The following is a 25,207-nucleotide window of genomic DNA, read 5'->3' as shown; positions in this document are numbered from 1 at the left end:
CGTTCAGGCACTGGAAAGATGGCCCTTGGAGCCTTCACATGACGATGAACCTTTGACTTTTGACAGTCCACGCAATTGTTTGTCCAGTCACGAACATCTAAATGTATCCCCTTCCAAACAAACTTACGGGACATAAGTCGTTGTGAAGCTCGCATCCCCGGGTGTGATAAGCCATATATTAAATATCTTCTTACGCCATTCGCCTGGCACAATTGGTCGGGGCACTCCCATGGATATGTCACACAACAGCGTGGTTCCTGCTGATTGGAACATAACATCAGCTACCTGCAAGCTAGAAGGCATGGTCCGATACGCCTGAACTTCAGGGTCCGCCTGCTGTTCTTTCGCCAAGCCGACGTAATCAATTCCCAGGTGAATTGTCTGGACTGGGGCACGTGACAGGCAATCAGCCACAAGATTATCTTTGCCAGACACGTGTCGCAAATCCGTTGTAAATTCAGATATGAATGTGAGATGACGCTGTTGTCGGGCTGACCACGGCTCCGCCGTTTGGGCCATTGCAAAAGTAAGTGGTTTATGGTCCACAAATGCTGTAAAAGGACGTCCTTCTAACAGAAAACGAAAATGCCGGATGGCCAAAAACAAGGCCAGCAACTCTCTATCAAAAGTACTATATTTTCGTTCATTTTTACGTAATTGGCGGCTAAAAAAGGCCAATGGCTGCCACGTACCATCCACCCATTGTTCCTGCACTGCCCCGATGGCGTAATCGGAGGCGTCGGTAGTGAGGGCGATGGTTGCGCCCGGAAGTGGGTGTGCAAGCATAGTTGCATCTGCCAATGCCGCCTTGGTGTCCAAGAATGCTTGGTCCATCTGTGGTGTCCAAATGATAACAGCTTTACCCGACTTCCCTTTAAGTGCTTCGTACAGCGGCTGCATTAATTGAGCTGCCTTGAGGACAAAACGGTGATAAAAATTCACCATTCCCAGGAACTCCTGAAGAGATTTAATCGTTTGAGGCTGCGGGAATGCCATAACTGCTTCTACCTTAGTGGCCAGTGGGACAGCGCCTTCTGAGGTGATCCTGTGCCCTAGAAAGTCAATGCTGGTTAACCCAAACTGGCATTTGGCTAGATTTATAATGAGGCCATGTTGGCTGAGACGGGCAAAGAGTGTACGTAAATGAGCCATGTGCTCTTCCTTATCTTTACTAGCAATGAGTATATCATCCAAGTAAATGAAAATGAAAGAAAGGTCCCGTAACACAGAGTCCATAAGCCGCTGAAAAGCCTGAGCTGCATTTTTTAATCCAAACGGCATACGAAGGAACTCAAACAGGCCAAACGGTGTGATGACCGCCGTTTTGGGGATGTCTTGAGGGTGTACAGGAACTTGATGGTATCCACGAACGAGATCCACTTTAGAAAATATCAATTTACATAGATACATAGATACATAGAAGATAGGAGCAGGAGTAGGCCATTCGGCCCTTCGTGCCTGCTCCGCCATTCGATGAGATCATGGCTGATCCTTTAATTCAGTATCCCGTCCCCGCCTTCTCTCCGTAACCCTTAACCCCTTTTGCCCGTAGAAATATATCTAATTCCCTCTTAAATATATTTAATGAGCTGGCGTACACTGCCCTCTGTGGCAATGAGTTCCACAGGTTCACCACTCTCTGAGTGAAGAAATTCCCCCTCATCTCTGTCCTAAATGGTTTAGCCCTTATCCTTAAATTATGTCCTCTAGTTCTGTTCTCACCCGCCAAGGGAAACATTCCTTCTGCATCCAGTCTGTCTAGACCTGTCAGAATTTTATACACTTCTATGAGGTCCCCTCTCAATCTTCTAAACTCCAGTGTGTACATCCCTAAACTACATAGTCTCTCCTCATAGGTCATTCCCGCCATTCCTGGTATCAGCCTGGTGAATCGCCGCTGCACCCCCTCCATGGCAAGAACATCCTTCCTCAGATGAGGCGACCAAAACTGTACACAGTACTCGAGGTGTGGTCTCACCAGTGCCCTGTACAGCTGCAGCAAGGTATCCCTGTTCCTGTATTCTAACCCTTTTGCTATGAAGGCCAGCATACCGTTTGCCTTCTTGACCGCCTGTTGCACCTGCATGCTCGCCTTCAGTGACTGGTGTACAAGAACACCCAGGTCTCTCTGTACTTCCCCCTCTCCCAATCTATTGCCATTTAAATAATAATTTGCCCTCCCGTTCCTGCACCCAAGGTGGATAACTTCGCACTTGTCCACATTATAGTGCATCTGCCATTTATCCGCCCAATCGCCCAGTCTGTCCAAATCGCTCTGGAGCTTCCTGGTCTCTTCCTCTGAGCCCACCCCCCCTCCTAGTTTAGTGTCGTCTGCAAATTTGGAAATGCTGCATCCGACTCCCTGATCCAGGTCATTAATGTAAATTGTGAACAGCTGGGGGCCCAGGACAGATCCCTGTGGTACCCCACTTGTTACTGCCTGCCATTCAGAAAATGAGCCGTTTATTCCAACTCTCTGTTTTCTATCTGACAGCCAGTTCCCTATCCACGCCAAAACTTTCCCCTTTATCCCATGAGCCTCAATTTTCCATGCTAATCTTTTATGTGGGACCTTATCGAAGGCCTTTTGGAAGTCCAGGTACACCACATCTACTGGCTCTCCCCCATCTATTCTACCAGTTACTCCCTCAAAAAATTCCAATAGATTAGTCAAGCACGATTTACCCTTTGTAAATCCATGTTGACTCTGTCCTATCCTGTCCCCATTTGCTAAGTGCTCCGCTATTTCATCCTTAATGATGGACTCCAGCATTTTGCCCACAACTGATGTAAGGCTTACAGGTCTGTAATTACCTGCTTTTTCCCTACCCCCCTTTTTGAATAGTGGGGTAACGTTAGCTACCCTCCAATCCATCGGCACTGTTCCCGAGTCTAATGAATTCTGAAAAATCATCCTTAGTGCATCCGCTATCTCTAGGGCCACCTCCTTCAGTACCCTAGGATGCATGTTATCAGGCCCTGGGGATTTGTCCACCTTCAATCCCTTTAGCTTCCTTAACACCATATCCTTAGAGATATTGATTTGCGTCAGTTCCTCCTTTGCCAATGTCCCTATTTTTCCCGATATCCCAGGGAGGTTTTTTGTGTCTTCCTTCGTAAAGACTGACCCAAAGTATGCATTTAGTTGATCTGCCATTTCCTTATTTCCCATTATATATTCCCCCGTATCTGACTGCAATGGACCAACTTTGGTTTTCACCAGTCTTTTCCTTTTGATATATTTATAAAAGCTTTTGGAGTTAGTTTTTATATTTTCCGCCAGCTTGTTTTCGTAAGCTATTTTGCCCCTCTTGATCATGCCCTTTGCCCTCCTTTGCTCTATCTTAAACTGTTCCCAATCTTCCGCTCTGGCGCTTTTTTTGGCTATTTTATACGCCCTATCTTTGGATTTTATGCTGTCTCTAATTTCCCCTGTTATCCACGGTTGAGTCACCTTTTTAGATTTCCTTTTATGCCAGATTGGTATAAACAATTTTTGCAATTTTGTCATTCTATCTTTAAATGTTTGCCATTGTTTATCTACCTCCAGTCCTCCCAGGAACGTTGTCCAATCAGACCTACTCAGTTCCCGTCTCATGGCATCATAATTCCCCTTGTTTAAATTCAGGACCTTAGTCTCTGAGTCAATTTCTTCGCTCTCCATTTCGAGTGAGAAATCGATCATGTTATGATCGCTCTGACCCAAGGGTCCCCGTACAACAAGATTACTGATTAGTCCCTTCTCATTGCACAGTACCCAGTCCAATATAGCCTGTTCCCGAGTTGGTTCCTCGACATATTGATCCAGATAACCATCCCTTAAACACTCAAGGAATTCCTCCTCCTCATTATTTTTACTGATTAGGCTAGTCCAATCTATATGTAAGTTAAAGTCACCTATGATGACAGCTGTGCTCTTATTGCACGCTTCTCTAATTTCCCTCGTGATGCCCTCCCTAACCTCTATTTTACTATTTGGAGGCCTATATACCACTCCTATTAATGTTTTTCGCCCCTCGCTATTTCTTAGCTCCACCCATATAGATTCTGTATTAACTGAGTTAATATCCTTCTTTTCAATTGCATTTATCCCCTCTTTTACTAGCAATGCTACCCCTCCTCCCTTTCTTTTTTGTCGATCCTTCCTAAATACTGAATACCCCTGTATGTTAAGCTCCCAGCCCTGCTCACCCTGCAACCATGTTTCCGTAATCCCAATTAGATCATAATTATTAACCTCTATTTCCACAGCTAATTCATCTACCTTGTTCCTGATGCTTCTCGCATTAAGGTATAAAACCCTCAGGCTTTTTTTATGCTCACATTTTTTATGAATTAGTTTGGCCCTTTGTTTTTTGTTCCTCACCCTTTTACCATTTATTTCTGTCTGCCTTTCACTTTCCTCTATTTCACTACATAGGTTTCTAGCCCCCTGCCATACTAGTTTAAATGCTCCCGAACTGCTTTATCAAAAATTACCCCGAGAACATCAGTTCCATCTCTGCACAGGTGTAGACCGTCCCTTTTGTATAGGTCACACCTACCACAAAACTGGTTCCAATGCCTCAAAAATTTGCCGGCCAAATGAGCAGAAAAATCCTGTATATGTGGTATTGGATACCTATCTGGCCTAGTGGCTTCGTTAAGGCATCTGTAATCTCCACAAGGCCTCCATCCGCCACCTGGTTTGGGTACAATGTGTAATGGGGAAGACCAAGGACTGTTGGAGCGTTGGACAATCCCAAGGCGCTCCATAATACGAAACTCTGCCTTTGCGGCTATAAGCTTTCCGGGTTCCAATCTTCGTGCACGAGCGTACACGGGCGATCCCGTTGTGGTAATATAATGCACCACCCCGTGCTTCGCAACTGCTGCCGAGAATGTAGGCCTGGTGAGCTCTGGGAATTCGCCAAGTAGGCGCTTAAACCCGTCTTGCGATGGAACCGCACAGGCAACCGACCAGGAGACAACAGTACTGCGGTGACAAGGCACTGCATGGAAGGTAGATGCATTAATAAGTCGACAATGTTGGACGTCGACCAGCAAACCATAGGCACAAAAAAAATCAGCCCCCAGGATGGCCTGTGATACTTTAGCCGTTATAAATTCCCATACAAAACGTTGACCTCCAAGAGTTAAATTAACTGTCCGTTTACCGAATGTGCGAATAGCCGCACCATTGGCTGCCTCAAGGGAAGGGCCGTGACTGCCGGATTGTAGGTCCAGCTTTGAAACTGGCAATATACTACACTGAGAACCAGTATCACATAAAAATCGTCGCCCTGTTCCAGAATCAGTAACATAGAGGAGTTTTCCTGCTGAACCGACTGCCATGGTGAACTGGATGTGTTTGTCAGTTTCTGTCTTCTTCGAAGCTTGTGAGTCTGCTGGAGACTTTTTCTCTACCCAACTGCAGGGTGGACGGCAGCGTCTAGCCCTGACGCCAAAACGGGCGTGGTACATACACAAGCCTGACGAAGGAGGGCTGGATTTTGCTCGTGTAGGAGAAAGACGCCTCGTAGCTGCGCAACTCTGCTGTATGACCATAAAAGACTTATCTGCCTCCGCAGCCAGCTCGGCACAGTCCATAATCGTAGAACTGGCCAAGACTGCCTGAACTGGCTCGGGTAGCTGGCAGAGGAAGAGCTCTCGAAATAAAAAACATTGGGGCTCTGAACCCAAAAGCGTGAGCATTTGGCTCATCAATTCTGATGGTTTTGAGTCCCCAAGACCCGGCATTGCAATAAGCTTGCGTGCACGTTCCGATTTAGTTAAAGCATACACTTGTAGTAAACGCTCTTTTAAAGCTGAGTACTTGCCCTCTGCCGGTGGATTCCCCAGGATGCTGATGACGCGTGAAGCCGTGGCGCTGTCCAGAGCGGAAACCACGTAATAATAGCGGGTTGAATCCGCTGTAATGTCCCGGATAGCAAACTGGGCTTCTGCTTGAAAAAACCATGCTTCTGGTTGCTGTTCCCAGAACTGCGGCAATTTAAGGGCAACGGCGTTCGTATTCATCATGAATATCTCGAAGAAAGTTGTCCAACGAGCTCGAGGTCACCAATGTAGGAACGGAAATTCCTATCCAAATAACGAATTCCAACGCAGATAAACGAAGTAATCAACTTTTAATAAACTCAATACTTTAACTTTTAAACTACAGGAGCAGAGGATCAGCAGGTCTGTTAAGGTCTCCAGCCTTTCTCAGACGGCCCTTAAATACTGGAACCTGACGTCATGACGTCATCACGTTTTCCGCGCCAACTGGGGGTCACGTGATCGGCGTCATGACGTGAAAATACAAGAAGCTGCATACAGCTTAAAGGTGCAGTCCACAACTGCACTACAGAGTGTTTAAAGGAATTATTACAGGTTGTTCAGTGTCTCTTGGTGGCTCTGCCACAACTACGTTTAATAAATATTTCATTAGTTTTGAAGCACGTTGGGATGTCCTGAGTATTTGAAAAGCGATATAAATAGTGCTATAGAGATTACAACGTTTTGCAAAATGATACAGAACATACAATATATGACTAAAAGTTCAGTAAAAAAGTTAAGAGGTTGGCAGCATACTGGTGCTTCTAAACACTGAACCACGGAGCAGCAGAATATGGGTTCATGCCCATTATTCTTTACAAACATCTCCTTCTCTCTGCTCATTGGCAGGTAAAATTAGAAGCTAAGCAATTATGGGGTTCCACATAACTTTCCAATGGATGATACCAGAATAGCACAGGCAGAGACCTTGAAACCTAACTAAAGATGCAACATGTATAAAAAAATCAATTTTAGAAAAAGTTTCTTCATAACAAATAAGATGCCATTCTTTAGACAATGTGTTAAACAAAGAACTTGCTTCCAAAGTGCTTTACAGTCAATGATGTGCTTTTGAAGTGTAGACACTGTTGTAATATCGGAAACGCAGCATGCGAGGGAACATAAAAATGGATTGTAAAAGCTTCTATAGATATGTGAAGAGAAAAAGATTGGTGAAGTCAAGCATAGGTCCCTTGCAGTCAGATTCAGGGGAATTTATAATGGGGAACAAAGAAATGGAAGACCAATTAAATGCTTACTTTGGTTCTGTCTTCACAAAGGAGGACACAAATAACCTCCCAGAGATGTCGGGGAACATAGGGTCTAATGAGAGGGAGGAACTGAATGAAATCAGTATTTGTAGGGAAATTGACAGGATTGAAGGCCGATAAATCCCCAGGGCCTGATAATCTACATCCTAGGGTACTTAAGGAAGTGGCCCTAGAAATAGTAGATGCATTGCTGGTCATCTTCCAAAATTCTATAGACTCTGGAATAGTTCCCATGGATTGGAGGATAGCTAATGTAACCCCACTATTCAAAAAAGGTGGTAAAGAGAAAACAGGGAATTATAGATCGGTAAGCCTGACATCGGTAGTGGGGAAAATGCTAGAGTCCATTATAAAAAATGCAATAGCAGAGCACTTGGAAAACAGTGACAGGATCGGACAAAGTCGACATGGATTTACAAAAGGTAAATCGTGCTTGACTAATCTACCGGATTTTTTTGAGGATGTAACTGGTAGAATAGATAAGGGAGAACCAGTGGATGTGGTGTATTTGGACTTTCAGAAGGCTTTCGATAAGGTCCTGCATAAGAGATTAGCGTATAAAGTTAAAGCACATGGGATTGGGGGTAAGGTACTGACTTGGATAGAGAGCTGGTTGGCAGACAGGAAGCAAAGAGTTGGAATAAAAGGGTCTTTTTCCGAGTGGCAGGCAGTGACTAGTGGGGTACCGCAGGGATCGGTGCTGGGACCCCAGCTATTCACAATATATATTAATGATCTGGACGAGGGAACTACATGTACTATCTCCAAGTTTGCATACGACACAAAGCTGGGTGGGCATGTGTGCTGTGAGGAGGATGCCGAGAAACTCCAGGATGATTTGGACAGGTTGGGTGATTGGGCAGAAGCATGGCAGATGCAATATAACGTGGATAAATGCGAGGTTATCCACTTTGGTGTCAAAAACAGGAAGACAGATTATTATCTGAACGGCAATAGATTAAACATAGAAGATAGGAGCAGGAGTAGGCCATTCGGCCCTTCGAGCCTGCTCCGCCATTCAATGAGATCATGGCTGATCATCCAAATTCAGTACCCTGTCCCTGCCTTCTCCCCATATCCCTTGATCCCTTTAGCCTCAAGAAATATATCCAACTCTTTCTTGAATATATTTAATGAACTAGCCTCCACCGCCCTCTGTGGCAGAGAATTCCACAGGTTCACCACTCTCTGGGTGAAGAAGTTCCTCCTCATTTCAGTCCTAAATGGCTTACCCCTTATCCTTAGACTATGACCCCTGGTTCTGGACTCCCCGGCCATCCGAAACATCTTTCCTGCATCTAGTCTGTCCAGACCTGACAGAATTTTATAGGTTTCGATGAGATCCCCTCTCAATCTTCTAAACTCCAGTGAGTATAAGCCCAATCGACACAATCTCTCCTCATACGTCATTCCTGCCATCCCAGGTATCAGCCTGGTGAATCTTCGCTGCACTCCCTCCATGACAAGAACGTCCTTCCTCAGGTAAGGCGACCAAAACTGCACACAATACTCAAGGTGCAGTCTCACCAAGGCCCTGTACAACTGTAGCAAGACATCCTTGTTCCTGTACTCAAACCCTCTTGCTACGAAGGCCAGCATACCATTTGCCTTCTTAACCGCCTGCTGCACCTGCATGCTTACCTTCAGCGACTGGTGCACAATAACACCCAGGTCTCTTTGCACTTCCCCTTCTCCCAATCTATTGCCATTCAAATAATAATCTGCCTTCCTGTTTTTGCCACCAAAGTGGATAACCTCACATTTATCCACATTATAGTGCATTTGCCATGTTCCTGCCCAATCACCCAACCTGTCCAAATCGTACTGGAGTTTCACGACATCCTCCTCACAGCTTACCCTGCCACCCAGCTTTGTGTCGTCTGCAAATTTGGAGATATTACATCCAATTCCCTCGTCCAGATCATTAATATATATTGTGAACAGCTGGGGTCCTAGGACCGATCCTTGCGGTACCCCACTAGTCACTGCCTGCCACTCGGAAAACGACCCGTTTATTCCAACTCTTTGCTTTCTGTCCGCCAACCAGTTCTCTATCCAAGTCAATACCTTGCCCCCAATCCCACGTGCCTTAATTTTGCATGCTAATCTCTTATGTGGGACCTTATCGAAAGCCTTCTGAAAGTCCAAATACACCACATCCACTGGTTCTCCCTTATCTATTTTACCAGTTACATCCTCAAAAAATTCCAGTAGATTAGTCAAGCATGATTTACCTTTTGTAAATCCATGTTGACTTTGTCCGATCCTGTCACTGCTTTCCAAGTGCTCTGCTATTACATCTTTTATAATAGACTCCAGCATTTTCCCCACTACCGATGTCAGGCTTACCGGTCTATAATTCCCCGCTTTTTCTCTACCACCTTTTTTGAATAGTGGGGTAACATTAGCTACCCTCCAATCCATGGGTACCGTTCCAGAGTCTATCGAGTTCTGGAAGATGACCAGCAATGCATCTACTATCTCTAGGGCCACTTCCTTAAGTACCCTGGGATGTAGACCATCAGGCCCTGGGGATTTATCAGCATTCAGTCCCATCAATTTTCCTAACACCATTTCCCTACAAATACTGATTTCTTTCAGTTCTTCCCTTTCATCAGACCCTATGTTCCCCGACATCTCTGGGAGGTTATTTGTGCCGTCCTTTGTGAAGACAGAACCAAAGTATGTATTTAGTTGGTCTGCCATTTCCTTGTTTCCCATTATAAATTCCCCTGATTCTGACTGTAAGGGACCTACGCTTGACTTCACCAATCTTTTTCTCTTCACATATCTATAAAAGCTTTTACAGTCAGTTTTTATGTTCCCTGCAAGCTTACTCTCATATTCTATTTTCCCTTTCTTAATTAATCCCTTTGTCCTCCTTTGTTGACTCCTAAACTGCCCCCAATCCTCAGGATTATTGCTTTTTCTAGCCAATTTATATGTCCTCTCCTCAGATCTTATGCTATCCCTAATTTCCCTTGTTAGCCACGGTTGAGTCACCTTTTTTGTTTTATTTTTATGCCAAACTGGGATGAACAAATTCTGTAGCTCATCCATTCGGTCTTTGAATGTTTGCCATTGCCTATCCACTGTCAACCCTTTGAGTGCCATTCCCCAATCAATCCTACCCAACTCGCTCCTCAGACCATCGTAGTTTCCTTTATTTAAATTGAGGACCCTTGTCTCTGAGTCAACTACTTCATTCTCCATCTTAATGAAGAATTCGATCATATTATGATCGCTCCGACCCAAGGGGCCTCGTACAACAAGATTGCTAATTAATCCTTTCTCGTTACATAATACCCAGTCTAAGATGGCCTGATCTCTGGTTGGTTCCTCGACATATTGGTCCAGGAAACCATCCCGTAAACACTCCAGGAATTCCTCCTCCACAGTATTGTTACTAATTTGGTTGGCCCAATCTATATGTAGATTAAATTGGGAGAAGGGGAAGTGCAACGAGACCTGGGTGTCCTTGTGCACCAGTCGCTGAAGGTAAGCATGCAGGTGCAGCAGGCGGTTAAGGCGGCAAATGGTATGTTGGCCTTCATAGCGAGAGGATTTGAGTGCAGGAGCAAGGATGTCTTGCTGCAGTTGTACAGGGCCTTGGTGAGACCACACCTTGAGTATTGTGTGCAGTTTTGGTCGCCTTATCTGAGGAAGGATGTTCTTGCCATGGAGGGAGTGCAGTAAAGATTCACCAGGCTGATACCTGGGATGGCAGGAATGACGTATGAGGAGAGATTGGGTCGATTAGGCTTATACTCGCTGGAGTTTAGAAGAATGAGAGGGGATCTCATTGAAACTTATAAAATTCTAACAGGACTAGACAGACTAGATGCAGGAAGGATGCTCCCAATGGCAGGTGAGTCCAGAACCAGGGATCACAGTCTAAGGATAAGGGGTAAGCCATTTAGGACAGAGATGAGGAGGAATTTCTTCACCCAGAGAGTGGTGAACCTATGGAATTCTCTACCACAGAAGGCAGTTGAGGCCAATTCATTAAGTATATTCAAGAAGGAGTTAGATATATTTCTTAAGGCTAAAGGGATCAAGGAATATGGGGAGAAAGCAGGGACAGGGTACTGAATTTGGGTGATCAGCCATGATCTCATTCAATAGCGGAGCAGGCTCGAGGGGCCGAATGGCCTACTCCTGCTCCTATCTTCTATATTTCTATGTTTACACACAGCAAGCTCCCACAAACAGCAATGTGATATGACAAGATAATCTGTCTTTAAGTGTTGGTTGAGGGATAAATATTGGCCCGGACACCGGGGAGAACTCCCTTGCTCTTCTTCAAAATTGTGCCATGGGTTCTTTTATGTTCACCTGAGAGGGCAGATGGGACCACGTTTTAATGCCTCATCCAAAAGATGGCACCTCCAACAATGCAACACTCCCTCAGTACTGTACGGAAGTGTCAGCATAAATGTTGTGCTTAAGTCTCTGGAGTGGGACTTGAAGCCACAACCTTCCGACTCAGAGCGAGTGTGCTACCAACTGAGTACAGCTGAATTCTCCAACTGCTATTGGTTTAGACATAGGAACAGAAGTAGGCCATTCAGCCCCTCGAGCGTGTTCCGCCATTCAATGAGATCATGGCTGATCTGTATCCTAACTCCATTTACCTGCCTTGGCTCAACATCCCTTAATACTCTTGGCTAGCAAAACTCTATCGATCTCAGATTTTAAATTATTAATTGAGCTAGCATCTACGGCTTTTTAATGGGAGAGTATTCCACACTTCTACCACCTTGTGTCTGAAGAAGTGTTTCCTAACATCTCTCCTGAATGGCCTGGCTCTGATTTTAAGGTTATGTCCACTTGTCCTAGATTCCCCCACCAGCAGAAAAAGTTTTGCTCTATCTACCCTAAAAATGCCTTTAAAAATCCTAAATGCTTCAATCATATCACCCCGTAACCTTCTATATTCTAGGGAATACAAGCCTAGTTTATGTAATCTCTCCTCATAATCTAACCCTTGGAGCCCTGGTAACATCTGATGAATCTGAGCTGCACTCCTTCCAAGGCCAATATATCCTTTCCAAGGTACGGTGCCCAGAATGGTACACAGTACTCCAGATGTGGTCTAACCAGGATGTTGTATAGCTGTAGCCTAACTTCCTCCCCCTTTATATTCTAGCCCTCTAGATATAAAGGCTAACATTCCATTAGCATTTTTGATTATTTTTTATACCTGACTACTACATTTTAGTTATCTGTGTAAATAGACCTCTAAATCTCATGGACCTCCACTGTTCCTAGCTTTTTATCATTTAAAAAATATTAGATCTATCATTTTTTGGTCCAAAATGGATGACCTCACGCTTACCTGAATTGAAATCCATCTGTCACAGTTTTGCCCATTTATTTAATCTATCATTGTCTTTTCGTAATTTTATGCTCCAGTCTACACTACTTACTATGCCACCAATCTTGGTGTCATCAACAAATTTGGATATATGGCTCTCTATTGTGTTATCTAAGTCATTAATGAATATAGTGAATGGTTGATGCCTCAGCACAGATATAGCACATTCTAGAAAAGGTATCTGTTTTTTGTCAATTTTATGTGTATATTAACTGTGTGCTTGAAAAGCACAACATAGTGTGTTTGCTTTGGTAAACCAACAGGTGAGTTCATATAATGATTAAATATTTATTTTTGTCAACACAAAATTTTATCTGTAAAATTACAACATGTAATGTTTTGATTTTTTTTTTAAACTGATTAAGAATCACCACATATAATTTCTAGAGTCAGGTTTTAACTATAAATGATCAAATCAGAGATCACAGTTATTGATTACTTTATTGAAGTGCTAGCCTTCCTTTTTCCTCTACTAGCATCAACTGGGCTACAGCTTCTTTCCTGAGTCTCAGGTCAAGGGAAATCAAATCAGAATTCAATCAATTTTGTAATTATTAAAAAAAAATCTATTACCACTCTTAAAGGATGATAACGGAACCACTCTCAAAACTGTTGGTGTCACTATGGCCCATTTGTAAGTGTAAAAATATTTTGGACTTTTTTTTTTTTTTAAAAGGCGGGGGGAGAAAAGAAATGTTTTAAATGTTCATTATTTTACATCTCTATCTCTACTTATTCAAAACACCATTGTTTTCCACCTACGTGATTCTTCCTGGAAAAAGGTGGGTGCTTAGGTGGGGGTCGGAGAAGAGGCCTATTTCAGTCAAAGATCTACATATAGGTGTTGTCTCTGTTGTTCCACATGATTTAAAGGTTTGTGAGTCAAAATTTCTTCCAGTTCAATGTCAACAACTGAAGCTATCCTCTTTAGCTCCCGCTAGCATCTATGTCTGCATGAATTTTAATGTCCAAGGGGGAGAGATTCAGTAACGCCCTGGTGGGGGCGGCAACTTTTGAAAGCTGGGAAACTTAGCACCAGGTGCTAATGATTCCCAGCTTTTAAAACGTTGGGTTTTTGCACTCCAGGAAGGAAGTGGAGCACTAAATCAAGCGCTCCACTTCCTTCCTGGAGCGCTAAAGGACGCAGGCAGGGCGTTGGTTGTGCAGTGCTGCACACTGGGCCGTGCTCCTTCCCTCCCTTAAAGGGAAGGGCCATTGCTGCAGTCTCTGCATTGGAGCCAGTTAGCTGACGGCAGCCATGATCCGGCTCGATCAGCCCCATGCATTCAGCAGAGTGCCAGGCTGATCAATCGCGGCCCAGGAGAAGTAAAAAAAATTGAACAAAAATATTTCAGAAATTTAGGTACTTACCCGAGGAACCTCCCCTTTAACTTTCGCCCCCGAAGCGCCTGGCGTCCCGATCAACGCCTCCTGCAGCTGACGGTGTCATCGCCCGGCGATGCTGCAAGGGGCGGAACCGAAGTTCAGGTCCGGGGCAATGCGCATGGCAATGTCGTCACGATCTTCGGGCAAAGGAGATCGTGGCGCAAATTCTTACAGCTGCCGCAAACCTCTCACCGAAGTTCGCGGGAGTCGTTCATCTCGCCACGCCCAGGCGGTAAGTCATTAGCGCCCCATTATCGCCCCCGGGAGCGCTAACCCACCGAATTTCTACCCCCAAGTGTTTTGATGAACTGTAAAACATAATGCTTACTATATCATACAGTATAGTATACAACAAGCAAAGCGATTTGTGTGTCCACTACAAAATACAAGCGGCAACCTGAATATTTCCACTTGTTTCCATGGCTTATACCACTAAAAATAGTCTCAAAACTTCAACTTCTATAATACATAGACCCAATTTTAACTCCAGGTGGATTCCCTGCTCGGGCCTAAGTTAAAATTACAGTCGGGTCTCAATACTGCACATATAAAGAAGGACCCTGTTGGCTCCGGACATGTGTACTTGCTGCCTGCTCAGGAGAGCAGGTTAAAATTGCAGATGTTGCATTCATGGCGGCTTTCGGACAGGTAGGAGCCAGGGCGATTTTAACTGCCCACCCACTAGGTTTCTGCTGAGCAAGTAGGGTTAATCTAATCCTTGGGGCTGAATTTTGCCAGCGCTCAGAGTGTGGGCTTGGAGGCGGGTCTGCTGTCAAAATAGCAAAGATTGACAGTGGGTAGGAAATCCGCTGTCAACCAGCCTCCACGTGAGTCTACCAGGTGTCGGGTCTGTCTGCGCAGAACTGACCCGACACCAAGCAGCGGGGGAGACAATTTAGATCATTAAATGGCTTGTTAACAGCCAATTTAATGCTATTTTGAGTCTACCTTGTAATTTTATGTGCTCCCCCATGGGTTACCCGCTGCTCGGGGAACACGCCAGCTCATCCTGGCATGAGTTGAGTCTGCTTTTGAATCTGATAACCTGACAGCTGCAGAAGTGGTATAAAGGATGCCATGTTGCAGCTGTTCAGTTTCAGAGCCCAGAAACTATTGGTTACTGCATTTGTAAGACATCTAGAGATTTCTTTAGCTTGCAAGTGTTTAGAGCCAACTCTACATCCAGTGGCACCTCATTGGAACAACCTCTTTCACCAGTGACAGATCGCTTCTGTCATCTCAACTTCAGCTGCCATCTATTCCAGCATCATCGGTGCCCTTGAAAAAAATCACAATTTGGTCCTCTGAATCATTCCACGATCAGCCCAACACCAACATCACCAGGCACACCAATAACAACTCCAACCTTCTCCGCCATCACTTGATGCTGCACAGAACACAGGGCATCAGCACCTGACAACATTGCTTCCCGGGAGGCCAGCGATGGCATCACCATGGTCAGATTTACTTCCCTTGACACTGTACACCCTGGCTGCCACATGATGCGCCAGGTTGACACCACCCCACACCAGCACCATGAAGCAGCCCTATAATGTCCAAGCTATTCCTTTCACATTCATCACTATAGCTGGGGGGGGGGGGGCGGGGAAGTTATGTCACGACATTCACTGAAACTCACTAAGACACTTCTCAAGGTGCGCACAGATCTGTCCAATAAGGTGAAGTGTTGAAAATATTGATTTCAATGTATGACAACACATTAACAGAAACTTCACATGAACATTGGCTAAACCTCTCAAGTGCCTACCCTTGTGTGTTGTTATGTATGCTTGCAGTAGGATGAGGATGAGTGTGAGGGGTGGCTAGTGAGATGGGGAAGAGATAATGTAGATAGAGGGATGGGTGGAGGTGCAAGGTAAGTTGGTGTAAGGATGTGCAGGAGTAGGGTAGGGAAGGCAGAGTGATGGGGATGTGATGAGTGGCACAGCAGGGTGAGGTGGAGTGTGGCTTTGCAGTAACGTTTCGTGGTCTACTGAGATCATTGAAAGGTTGGTGCCACTGCAGCCAGGGACTCCTGACGACATCCCTGCTTCTGTCCTCCTGTGCAATGTGCAACCAGACTATGTTGATCTCCTGGGGAGGTCTCTTCCGCGAAAGGGAACAGAATCTCCCTGCGTGCTGTGACTCCCTCCATAAGCATATGGAGGGAGTCATGTGTGAGCCTGGGTGCAGACGTGCACCTTTGTGCAGTGCTTCTCAGTTTTTGCAGCACCTTAATGCTATAGAACACTGACAGCACAACTGTCAAAATCAATGTGGCTGTGGTCCCTTTAAGGAAACCGGCTGATGATGCATCATCAAATGACATCATCAGACCCGCTTCCTGTTAATTGGCCAGGAACCCCGCATTCTTTGAGGATGTAACATACAGGGTGGATAAAGGGGAACCAGTGGATGTAGTGTATTTGGACTTCCAAAAGGCATTTGACAAGGTTCCACACAAAAGATTACTGATCAAGATAAAAAATCACGGGATTGGGGGTAATATACAGGCATGGGTGGAAGATTGGCTATCTAACAAAAAACAAAGAGTTGGGATAAATGGTTCGTTCTCGGGCTGGCAATCAGTAACTAGTGGTGTTCCACAGGGGTCAGTGCTGGGACCCCAACGCTTTACAATCTATATTAACGATTTGGAGGAAGGGACCGAGTGCAACATATCCAAGTTTGCCGACGATACAAAGATGGGAGGGAAGGCAGTGAGTGAGGAGGACATAAAAAACCTGCAAAAGGACATAGACAGGCTAAGTGAGTGGGCAGAGATTTGGCAGATGCAATATAATGTTGGAAAGTGTGAGGTTATGCACTTTGGCAGAAAAAATCAAAGAGCAAGTTATTATCTAAATGGAGAGAAACTGCAAAGTGCTACAGTACAAAGAGATCTGGGGGTCCTGGTGCATGAAACACAAAAAGTTAGTATGCAGGTACAGCAGGTGATCAGGAAGGCCAATGGAATCTTGGCTTTTATTGCAAGGGGGATGGAGTATAAAAACAGGGAAGTCTTGCTGCAGTTACACAGGGTATTGGTGAGGCCACACCTGGAATACTGCGTGCAGTTTTGGTTTCCATATTTAAGAAAAGATATACTTGCTCTCGAGGCGGTTCAGAGAAGGTTCACTCGGTTGATTCCAGAGATGAGGGGGTTGACGTATGAGGAAAGGTTGAGTAGGTTGGGCCTCTACTCATTGGAGTTCAGAAGAATGAGAGGCGATCTTATCGAAACATATAAGATTGTGAGGGGGCTTGATCGGGTGGATGCGGTGAGGATGTTTCCACTGATGGGTGAGATTAGAACTAGGGGGCATAATCTTAGAATAAGGGGCTGCCGTTTCAAAACTGAGATGAGGAGAAACTTCTTCACTCAGAGGGTAGTAAATCTATGGAATTTGCTACCCCAGAGAGTTGTGGAAGCTGCAACATTAAATAAATTTAAAATGGAGATAGACAGTTTCCTAGCAGATAAGGGAATTAGGGGTTACGGGGAGAGGGCAGGGAAGTGGACGTGAGTCTAGATTCAGATCAGCCATGATCCTATTGAATGGCGGAGCAGGCCCGAGGGGCCGTATGGCCTACTCCTGCTCCTATTTCTTATGTTCTTGTGTTCTTATGTAACAAGCCCAATCTACAAATTCATTTTCAGAGAGCGGCTGCAGACAGGAGCGGGACCGGAACCCGCCAACCAGCTCTCCCGCCACCATCCCGCCTCCGCAGAGAAAATCCAGCCCTTGGAGTCCAGATATCATTCTAGTAAATCTACGCTGTACTCCCTCCAAGGCAAATGTATAGTTCCTAAGGTATGGTGCCCAGAACTGCTCACAGTACTCCAGGTGTGGTCTAGCCAGGGCTTTGTATAGCTGCAGCATAACTTTGACCCCCTTGTATTCTAGTCTTCCAGATATAAAGGCCAGCATTCCATTCGCCTTTTTGATTATTTTCTGTACCTGTTCATAACATTTTAATGATCTATGTACCTGGACCCCCAAGTCTCTTTGGAGCTCCACTGTTTTTAGCTTTTCATCATTTAGAAAGTACCCTGTTCTATCCTTTTTAGGTCCAAAGTCAACGACCTCACAATTTGCCTGCACTGAAATCCATTTGCCACAGTTTTGCGCATTCATTTAACCTATCAATGTCCCTTCGTAGTTTTATGCTACCATTGAGTCCTCCCAGCTCCACCTCCAATTCACATGGTGCTGTTCTCAAGAGTGCTAACCACCTCAGTCCTATAAAATTCAGATCTCTATCCACACTTTCCCCTGTTCCAAGCCTGCCTTTTCCACCTCCTTGCTCCCACCACCTGGCCAAAACCGATCACCAGTCCCTTTACTCCTGCATTCCTCAGTAAGAAAAGCCACTATTTCATAGAAACATAGAAGATAGGAGCAGGAACAGGCCATTCGGCCCCTCGAGCCTGCTCCGCCATTTAATGCGATCATGGCTGATCATCCAAATTCAGTACCATGTCCCTGCTTTCTCCCCATATCCCTTGATCCCTTTAGCTTTAAGAAATATATCTAACTCATTCTTTATATTTAATATTTAATGAATTGGCCACAACTGCCTTCTGTGGTAGAGAATTCCACAGGTTCACCACTCTCTGGGTGAAGAAATTCCTCCGCATCTCAGTCCTAAATGGCTTACCCCTTATCCTTAGCCTGTGACCCCTGGTTCTGGACTCTCCTGCCATCGGGAACATCCTGCATCTAGTCTGTCTAGTCCTGTTAGAATTTTATAAGTTTCAATGAGATCCCCTCTCATTCTTCTAAACTCTCGCCAATATAAGCCTAATCGACCCAATCTCTCTTCATACGTCATTCCTGCCATCCCAGGTATCAGTCTGGTGAATCTTCGCTGCACTCCCTCCATGGCAAGAACATCCTTCCTCAGAGAAGGCGACCAAAACTGCACACAATACTCAAGGTGTGCTCTCACCAAGGCCCTGTACAACTGCAGCAAGACATCCTTGCTCTTGTACTCGAATCCTCTCGCTATGAAGGCCAACATACCATTTGCCTTCTTAACCGCCTGCTGCACCTGCATGCTTACCTTCAGCGACTGGTGCACAAGGACACCCAGGTCCCGTTGCACTTCCCCTTTTCCCAATCTATTGCCGTTCAGATAATAATCTGCCTTCCTGTTTTTGCCATCAGAGTAGATAACCTCGCATTTATCCACATTATACTGCATCTACCAAATCACCCAACCTGTTCAAATCATACTGGAGTCTCTCTGCATCCTCCTCACAGCACACACGCCCACCCAGCTTTGTGTCGTCTGCAAACTTGGAGGTATTACATCTAGTTCTCTTGTCTAAATCATTAATGTATATTGTGAATTGCTGGGGTCCTAGCACCGATCCCTGCGGTACCCAACTAGTCACTGCCTGCCACTCGGAAAAAGACCCGTTTATTCCAACTCTTTGCTTCCTGTCTGCCAACCAGTTCTCTATCCAAGTCAGTACCTTACCCCCAATCCCATGTGCTTTAACTTTGCACGCTAATCTCTTATGTGGGACCTTATCGAAAGCCTTCTGAAAGTCCAAATATACCACATCCACTGGTTCTCCCTTATCTATTCTACCAGTCACATCCTCAAAAAATTCCAGTAGATTAGTCAAGCATGATTTACCTTTTGTAAATCCATGTTGACTTTGTCCGATTCTGTCGCTGTTTTCCAAGTGCTCTGCTATTACATCTTTTATAATGGACTCTAGCATTTCCCCCACTACCGATGTCAGGCTTACTGGTCTATAATTCCCCATTTTCTCTCCACCACCTTTTTTAAATAGTGGGGTTACATTAGTTACCCTCCAATCCATGGGAACTGTTCCAGAGTCTATAGATTTTTGGAAGATGACCAGCAATGCATCTACTATTTCTAGGGCCACTTCCTTAAGTACCCTAGGATGTAGATTATCAGGCCCTGGGGATTTATCGGCCTTCAATCCCGTCAATTTCCCTAACACCATTTCCCTACAAATACTGATTTCATTCAGTTCCTCCCTCTCATTAGACCCTATGTTCTCCGCATCTCTGGGAGGTTATTTGTGTCCTCCTTTGTGAAGACAGAACCAAAGTATGTATTTAATTGGTCTCCCATTTCTTTGTTCCCCATTATAAATTCCCCTGATTCTGGCTGCAAGGGCCCTATGCTTGACTTCACCAATCCTTTACCTTCACATATCTATAGAAGCTTTTACAGTCAGTTTTTATGTTCCTTGCAAGCTTACTCTCATATTCTATTTTCCCCCTCTTAATTAATCCCTTTGTCCTCCTTTGCTGAATCCTAAACTGCTCCCAATCCTCAGGTTTGCTGCTTCTTCTGGCCAATGTATATGTCCTCTCCTTGGACCTTATGCTATCCCTAATTTCCCTTGTTAGCCACAGTTGAGTCACCTTTTTTGTTTTATTTTTATGCCAAACAGGGATGAACAAATTCTGTAGTTCATCCATGCGATCTTTAAATGTTTGCCATTGCCTATCCACTGTCAATCCATCCTAGCCAACTCGCGCCTCATACCATCGTAGTTTCCTTTATTTAAATTCAGGACCCTAGTCTCTGAGTCAACTACTTCCCTGCTTATCATAGTAAAAGTGCAGTCAGTGCACAAAGAACTTAGAATCTGGTTTCTGGTCATGGACAGGAAAGGAGCTTTGAGCCTTTCTTCAGGCAGCAGTTGGATTCCCAAAAGGACTTCTCCAGCGCTGAGTTACTGAAAGCACATTTTGTGCTTATACTGTATTTCCCAATTTATAAGCTCAGTATGCACTTTAAATAACAGAAGCTTCCCCAGCACTCCTTTTCTACAACTTCTGATGAGGGGAAGGGGGAAGAAGTTACACAACCCTTACTCTCCTTTGCCCCCTTCCCCCACCTTGCTCACTCCTACTGCCATGGAATGCCCATGCTCCCCCCATGCCTCAATGCCAACCCACCCTTGATAAGAACACCCATCACAATCTATCTGATTGGGATTCATGAACTGCTTTAAAGCTCTTAAAATCACTAACTATGCTTTTGCCTTGATAGTAAAAGAATGGTAAGTGCTTTAAACATACTTATAGCCAGTTCCCAGGTTATAGTCACAAACATGGCTATAGTACTTTTTTCTGCATTACCCCGCAACCCTTATCCCACTCCACTGCTCCCCTCTCTGGAAATCCCTCCCAGTACTGCCACACCCAGAAATGTCCCTCCACAATGTTATCACACCCCTCCTAATATACACTCTCTCGCTACTCTTACACCTAATCCCCACCCCATTAACCCTCTACTCCTCCCACACCCTTAGGCCACTCTCCCAACACCAGTAAAACATATCACCCCCTCTTCAGTATTTATAAATGCTTCCTACCTACCACTTGAAACATCAGTCCTATAATCTTCCTTTAGTTCCTGTACTTTAAAAAGACATAACATTCACTACATAACTAAACAATTGCATGATAATAATCATCAAGGACATGATTTATAATCACATAATTTGCATACAAAAATACAGCTACCACTTCCATAATACTTAGGTTATACGGCATAAAACAACACATCATGTGACTCACCATGAACAATGTCACAGGAAGTCTACTAGTATAAATAATAGAGTAAGATATTAAGGATCTACTGCATCCCCATCATGCACCCTGCCCAAATTGCTGTGACAGCAGATTGGCTCTTAACTCCAGGTTTAACCTCGGCCCATGTCCTCACTCCTCTACCACCTCTTCTCTCTCTCTCTCAAGGCTCTGTTCATCGGTCATCTACCCAGTGCCCCAGCTGCTTTGCTCACTGAAATATCCTCTCAGTCTCTGCAACAAATGACACCTAGGGCAGGATTTTCATTGGGCCATAGAGGTGGGATTGGAGGCGTGTGGGGGGTTAAAAATCTCGAAATCGGGGGGGGGGGGGGGGGGTGGGCACGAACCTATCCCACCCCCAACCCGCCTCCATGCCAGTTTCAAAGGAGGCGGATACCCGACCTGTGCTGGGACCCGCCTCCCCAAGGCGGGAAGGGGATTAGTGCCAATTAACAGGTAGTTAACAGGCAGCTTTTAGCCTAAACCTTATTTTTATTGCTGAAGTGTGGGATTCCCGACGGCTCCAAACCACGGCAAGTTAGCGAGGCGGACCGTCGGGCTGAAGGTTCGAGATGTCCGGTGTTCAGGTGAGTGATGGGTGCATGAGTGCAGAGGTAAGTGTGTTTGGTGTGTTTAAATAAGTTTTACTTACCTTTACAGCCTTCCTTCCTTCAGGTCTTGGGAGACCCTCATCTCACCGGCACAGAAAGCAGAATGGCTGCGAGCTGTCAAAAGTTGCAGCATTCAGCTTTCTGTTCTGGAGAAATCTCTAAATCAGCCTGAGAGGAAGGAATTAACTTGGAGTACAGATTGTCAGTGTTTGACAGCTTAAAACAGCTCAACAAGGTCAATCAAGTGAAAATCGCGTGGGTTAGCCACAACTCGATGGAGGCGGGACTCCAACCCCGAAAGTTGTAGTCCCGCCTCCTACACGCCTCCTCAATGAAAATCCAGCCCCTAATCTCAATTACTTCAACTTCCAATTAAAGTCACTCCTCACTGCACCCCACGCTGTCTCTGCTGACTTCCCTGCCTCCCTCAACTTCACCCTTTACATTGATTTACCACTCACACACGTGAATACCCTCTTGACCTCATCATCACAGCCAAGACCTCAGACCACTGGCAGGGAGGTCTCAAATCATTTCCTTTCTCTACACATCCTACTGCCTGCCCCTCACCCTACCATTCTCACTTTATGCACTGAAAATCTACCCTGTCCATCTCCCTCACAAGTACCTTCTCAAACTCCAATCCCCCTTCTATGCTTGCCAAGAACATCACCATTGATTTTTCTTTCAGTCCTCTTATATTCTCATCCCCACTGGATACTAGACAGTCTCCCACCCCCATCACTCCCCAATTGGTGGTTTACAAGCTTGAACGCGGATTGCAAGCCACTGGCATGACTACCCACTGCCAGATCTGTCTGGACTGCTTCAAGCAGTATTGTTGCTGTCGCTTCATGGCTAAACAGCTGAATATTAAAGCTGCTTGAAGCACTGGAGCAATATTACTATTTAAGGTCTCAGGTATCAGGCCAAATGGAAGTAGAACAGCCTTCAAAATCACTTGCAGGGAATTCAATGCAGATTGGAAAACAAATGTTCCAGTTTAATGTGAATGCCCTTTTCTGTAATTTTTAATGATATGAGTCAAAAGCCAATCCAGTCTTTGTTTATGCAGTAGTCATTTTTGGCAAAATGCAAACCAACATAATTTTCAATTAATCTTATATTTTTTACATGTGTTCACCCACACATTACTGCCTTGAATACATTATATTAACTCTTCATCAGTTCCTATACATCATGCTGAACACCAATACTGTTGTTGATTATGCAAAGTGTAAATTAGCATTAAACTACCTTTAAATCAAAATGCAACCAGTTTTCAAACTAAAGCCCCATCAGTATGTTACAAGGTGCTGTCTTTTAATAACAAAATCAATTCCCCTTGGCCTGAAGTAAGAAGAAAACAGATGCAGGGTTCATTTGCAAGAGGTTTATCTCTGGTGCCAGGCTCTGAAAGCATGATTGCAATAAATAAATGAGCTCAGCTTACTAATAAAGTCCTCAGTAACAGTGGCAAATACAGTTCTTCTTCTAGGCTTGTCAATGTTTGTAAATTAATTAGAACCATTTGAGAAAAACAAATATTGCTATTAACATTAACTACACCTATTAAAAATCTTAAGGTACACACTATAAGTGCTAAACACTTGAGCAGATACTGGCTGTTGTACAGGTCCATATAACAGGTATATAGTATTCAATCTCAACACGATTCCCTTCAGGGACTATATCATGTTTTGCATCTGGCTAGTTTGATTCAGTGTTGATTTTATCCTTAGCATACTGATTATTTGTACAAATAAATAAAAGAAAACTAGACTATTAACCATTTTTTTCTCATTCCTTTTTAACAAAACATTAAAAAAAAATTACTGCTGCGGTCCACCCGTCCACTAGCAATATTAAGAGCTGGAAAAAGTGTTGTTAATATCTGTGCAGTACACCAGCAAAGCTTTCAAAATATCCTTTAGCCAAAGGTCACTGTGGTGATTTGGTCAGACTGAACCTTTTGAAATAGATGCTAAAACCAAACAGTAATACTATCCTGAGTACCAGCATACATAAAAGTTGCTTTGTGCAACAAGCCTGAAGAAAGGCATCTATTTCCAAATTAGATGGTTGTGTTAGAGCCAACATTCCTCATTTCCGTTCCCTGCCATGGGAAGGGGAAAAAAGAGAAATGAGGAATGTTTTCATATTTTTTGTCATGTCTCTTAGCCAGGAAAAACACTCAGTAAATAGCTCAATATACCACAACCAGTCTAATTTGTATTGTTTTGTAATGTTTTATTGACCTCTTATTGAAACTTTTTGAAGGTTGCTTGTCTTTGCGCATATAGATTCTTACACATACATAAATGCTCTCCTACTGTAAAGGTTTATCAGTTAAAGGGTAATGTGCTTCCTGATGTGCAGGGTAGCTGCTATAAAGCTCTTCCTCTCGATCACACAAACAATTTCAACACAGCAGCATTCAACTAGTAATAGCCTGCGAAGGTCATCAGGTTTTAATAACCTGTCCAGTGGAGCTTGGCCGAGTTCCACAGTCCTATTCACTGCGGGAGTGCTGACTCAGTGCAGGAATACATTAAAGACATCTTCTTTGGAACAGAGCAAATTTTACTCCCTTCAAACATCATTTGCTGAAAGAAATATTCAGTATTAAACAAAAAGATTAAATCAAATATAAGAATCCAATTAACTTTTAACTTATTGAAACAGCTGTTTTTTTTACATTTCTGGTTAACATTAGTAACTATAGTGTTTCAAACATCTATCCAATTCACCAACACTGCAGAATTAGCCTCTCTAACAAACCTGAAGCAAGAAGCAAATGGGGCATTTCTACTAATACTCTACGACAGCCCATTTCACGTTACAAGGCTGACAGAAATTCAATATCATTTTTGATTCTCTCCAGAACTGACTAGGATATTTAAGCACTCTAAGACTAAGATTGCTGGATACCCAAACTACTGTGGACAGGCAATTTCCACACTCTATCTTTGGAAATCTTGTGGTGAGCTGAATTCTAAGGTAACATGCATTTAATCTTACTTTTGAAGATGTGGAGTCACACTCCTGACAGATCCAACCATAGCCTGTCTGCTTTGGGGACTTCTTCAGTGGTGGGTCGAGACAACCAAAGTGGTAACAGAGTCTGCATTCATCACATCTGCACAGGAG

General features: G+C 44.3%; 1 protein-coding gene across 1 annotated transcript in view; it reads right to left on the bottom strand.

Annotated features, from left to right (window-relative positions):
* The window catches only part of phf14 (PHD finger protein 14), a 276,564-nt gene that overhangs the window by 66,768 nt on the left and 184,589 nt on the right, over positions 1 to 25,207 (bottom strand). Inside the window, exon 13 of the mRNA XM_085988375.1 lies at positions 25,079 to 25,196. Coding sequence (XP_085844501.1) covers positions 25,079 to 25,196 — 118 coding nt within the window. The remainder of the gene's footprint in view (positions 1 to 25,078; positions 25,197 to 25,207) is intronic.

This window comes from Somniosus microcephalus, chromosome 5, assembly GCF_052327205.1.
Source record: "Somniosus microcephalus isolate GS21.2 chromosome 5, FLI_Smic_1.0, whole genome shotgun sequence".
NCBI classification, from domain to species: Eukaryota; Metazoa; Chordata; class Chondrichthyes; order Squaliformes; family Somniosidae; genus Somniosus; species Somniosus microcephalus.
Note: the sequence above shows the minus strand (reverse complement) of the source record. Positions and strands in the feature narration are given on the sequence as shown.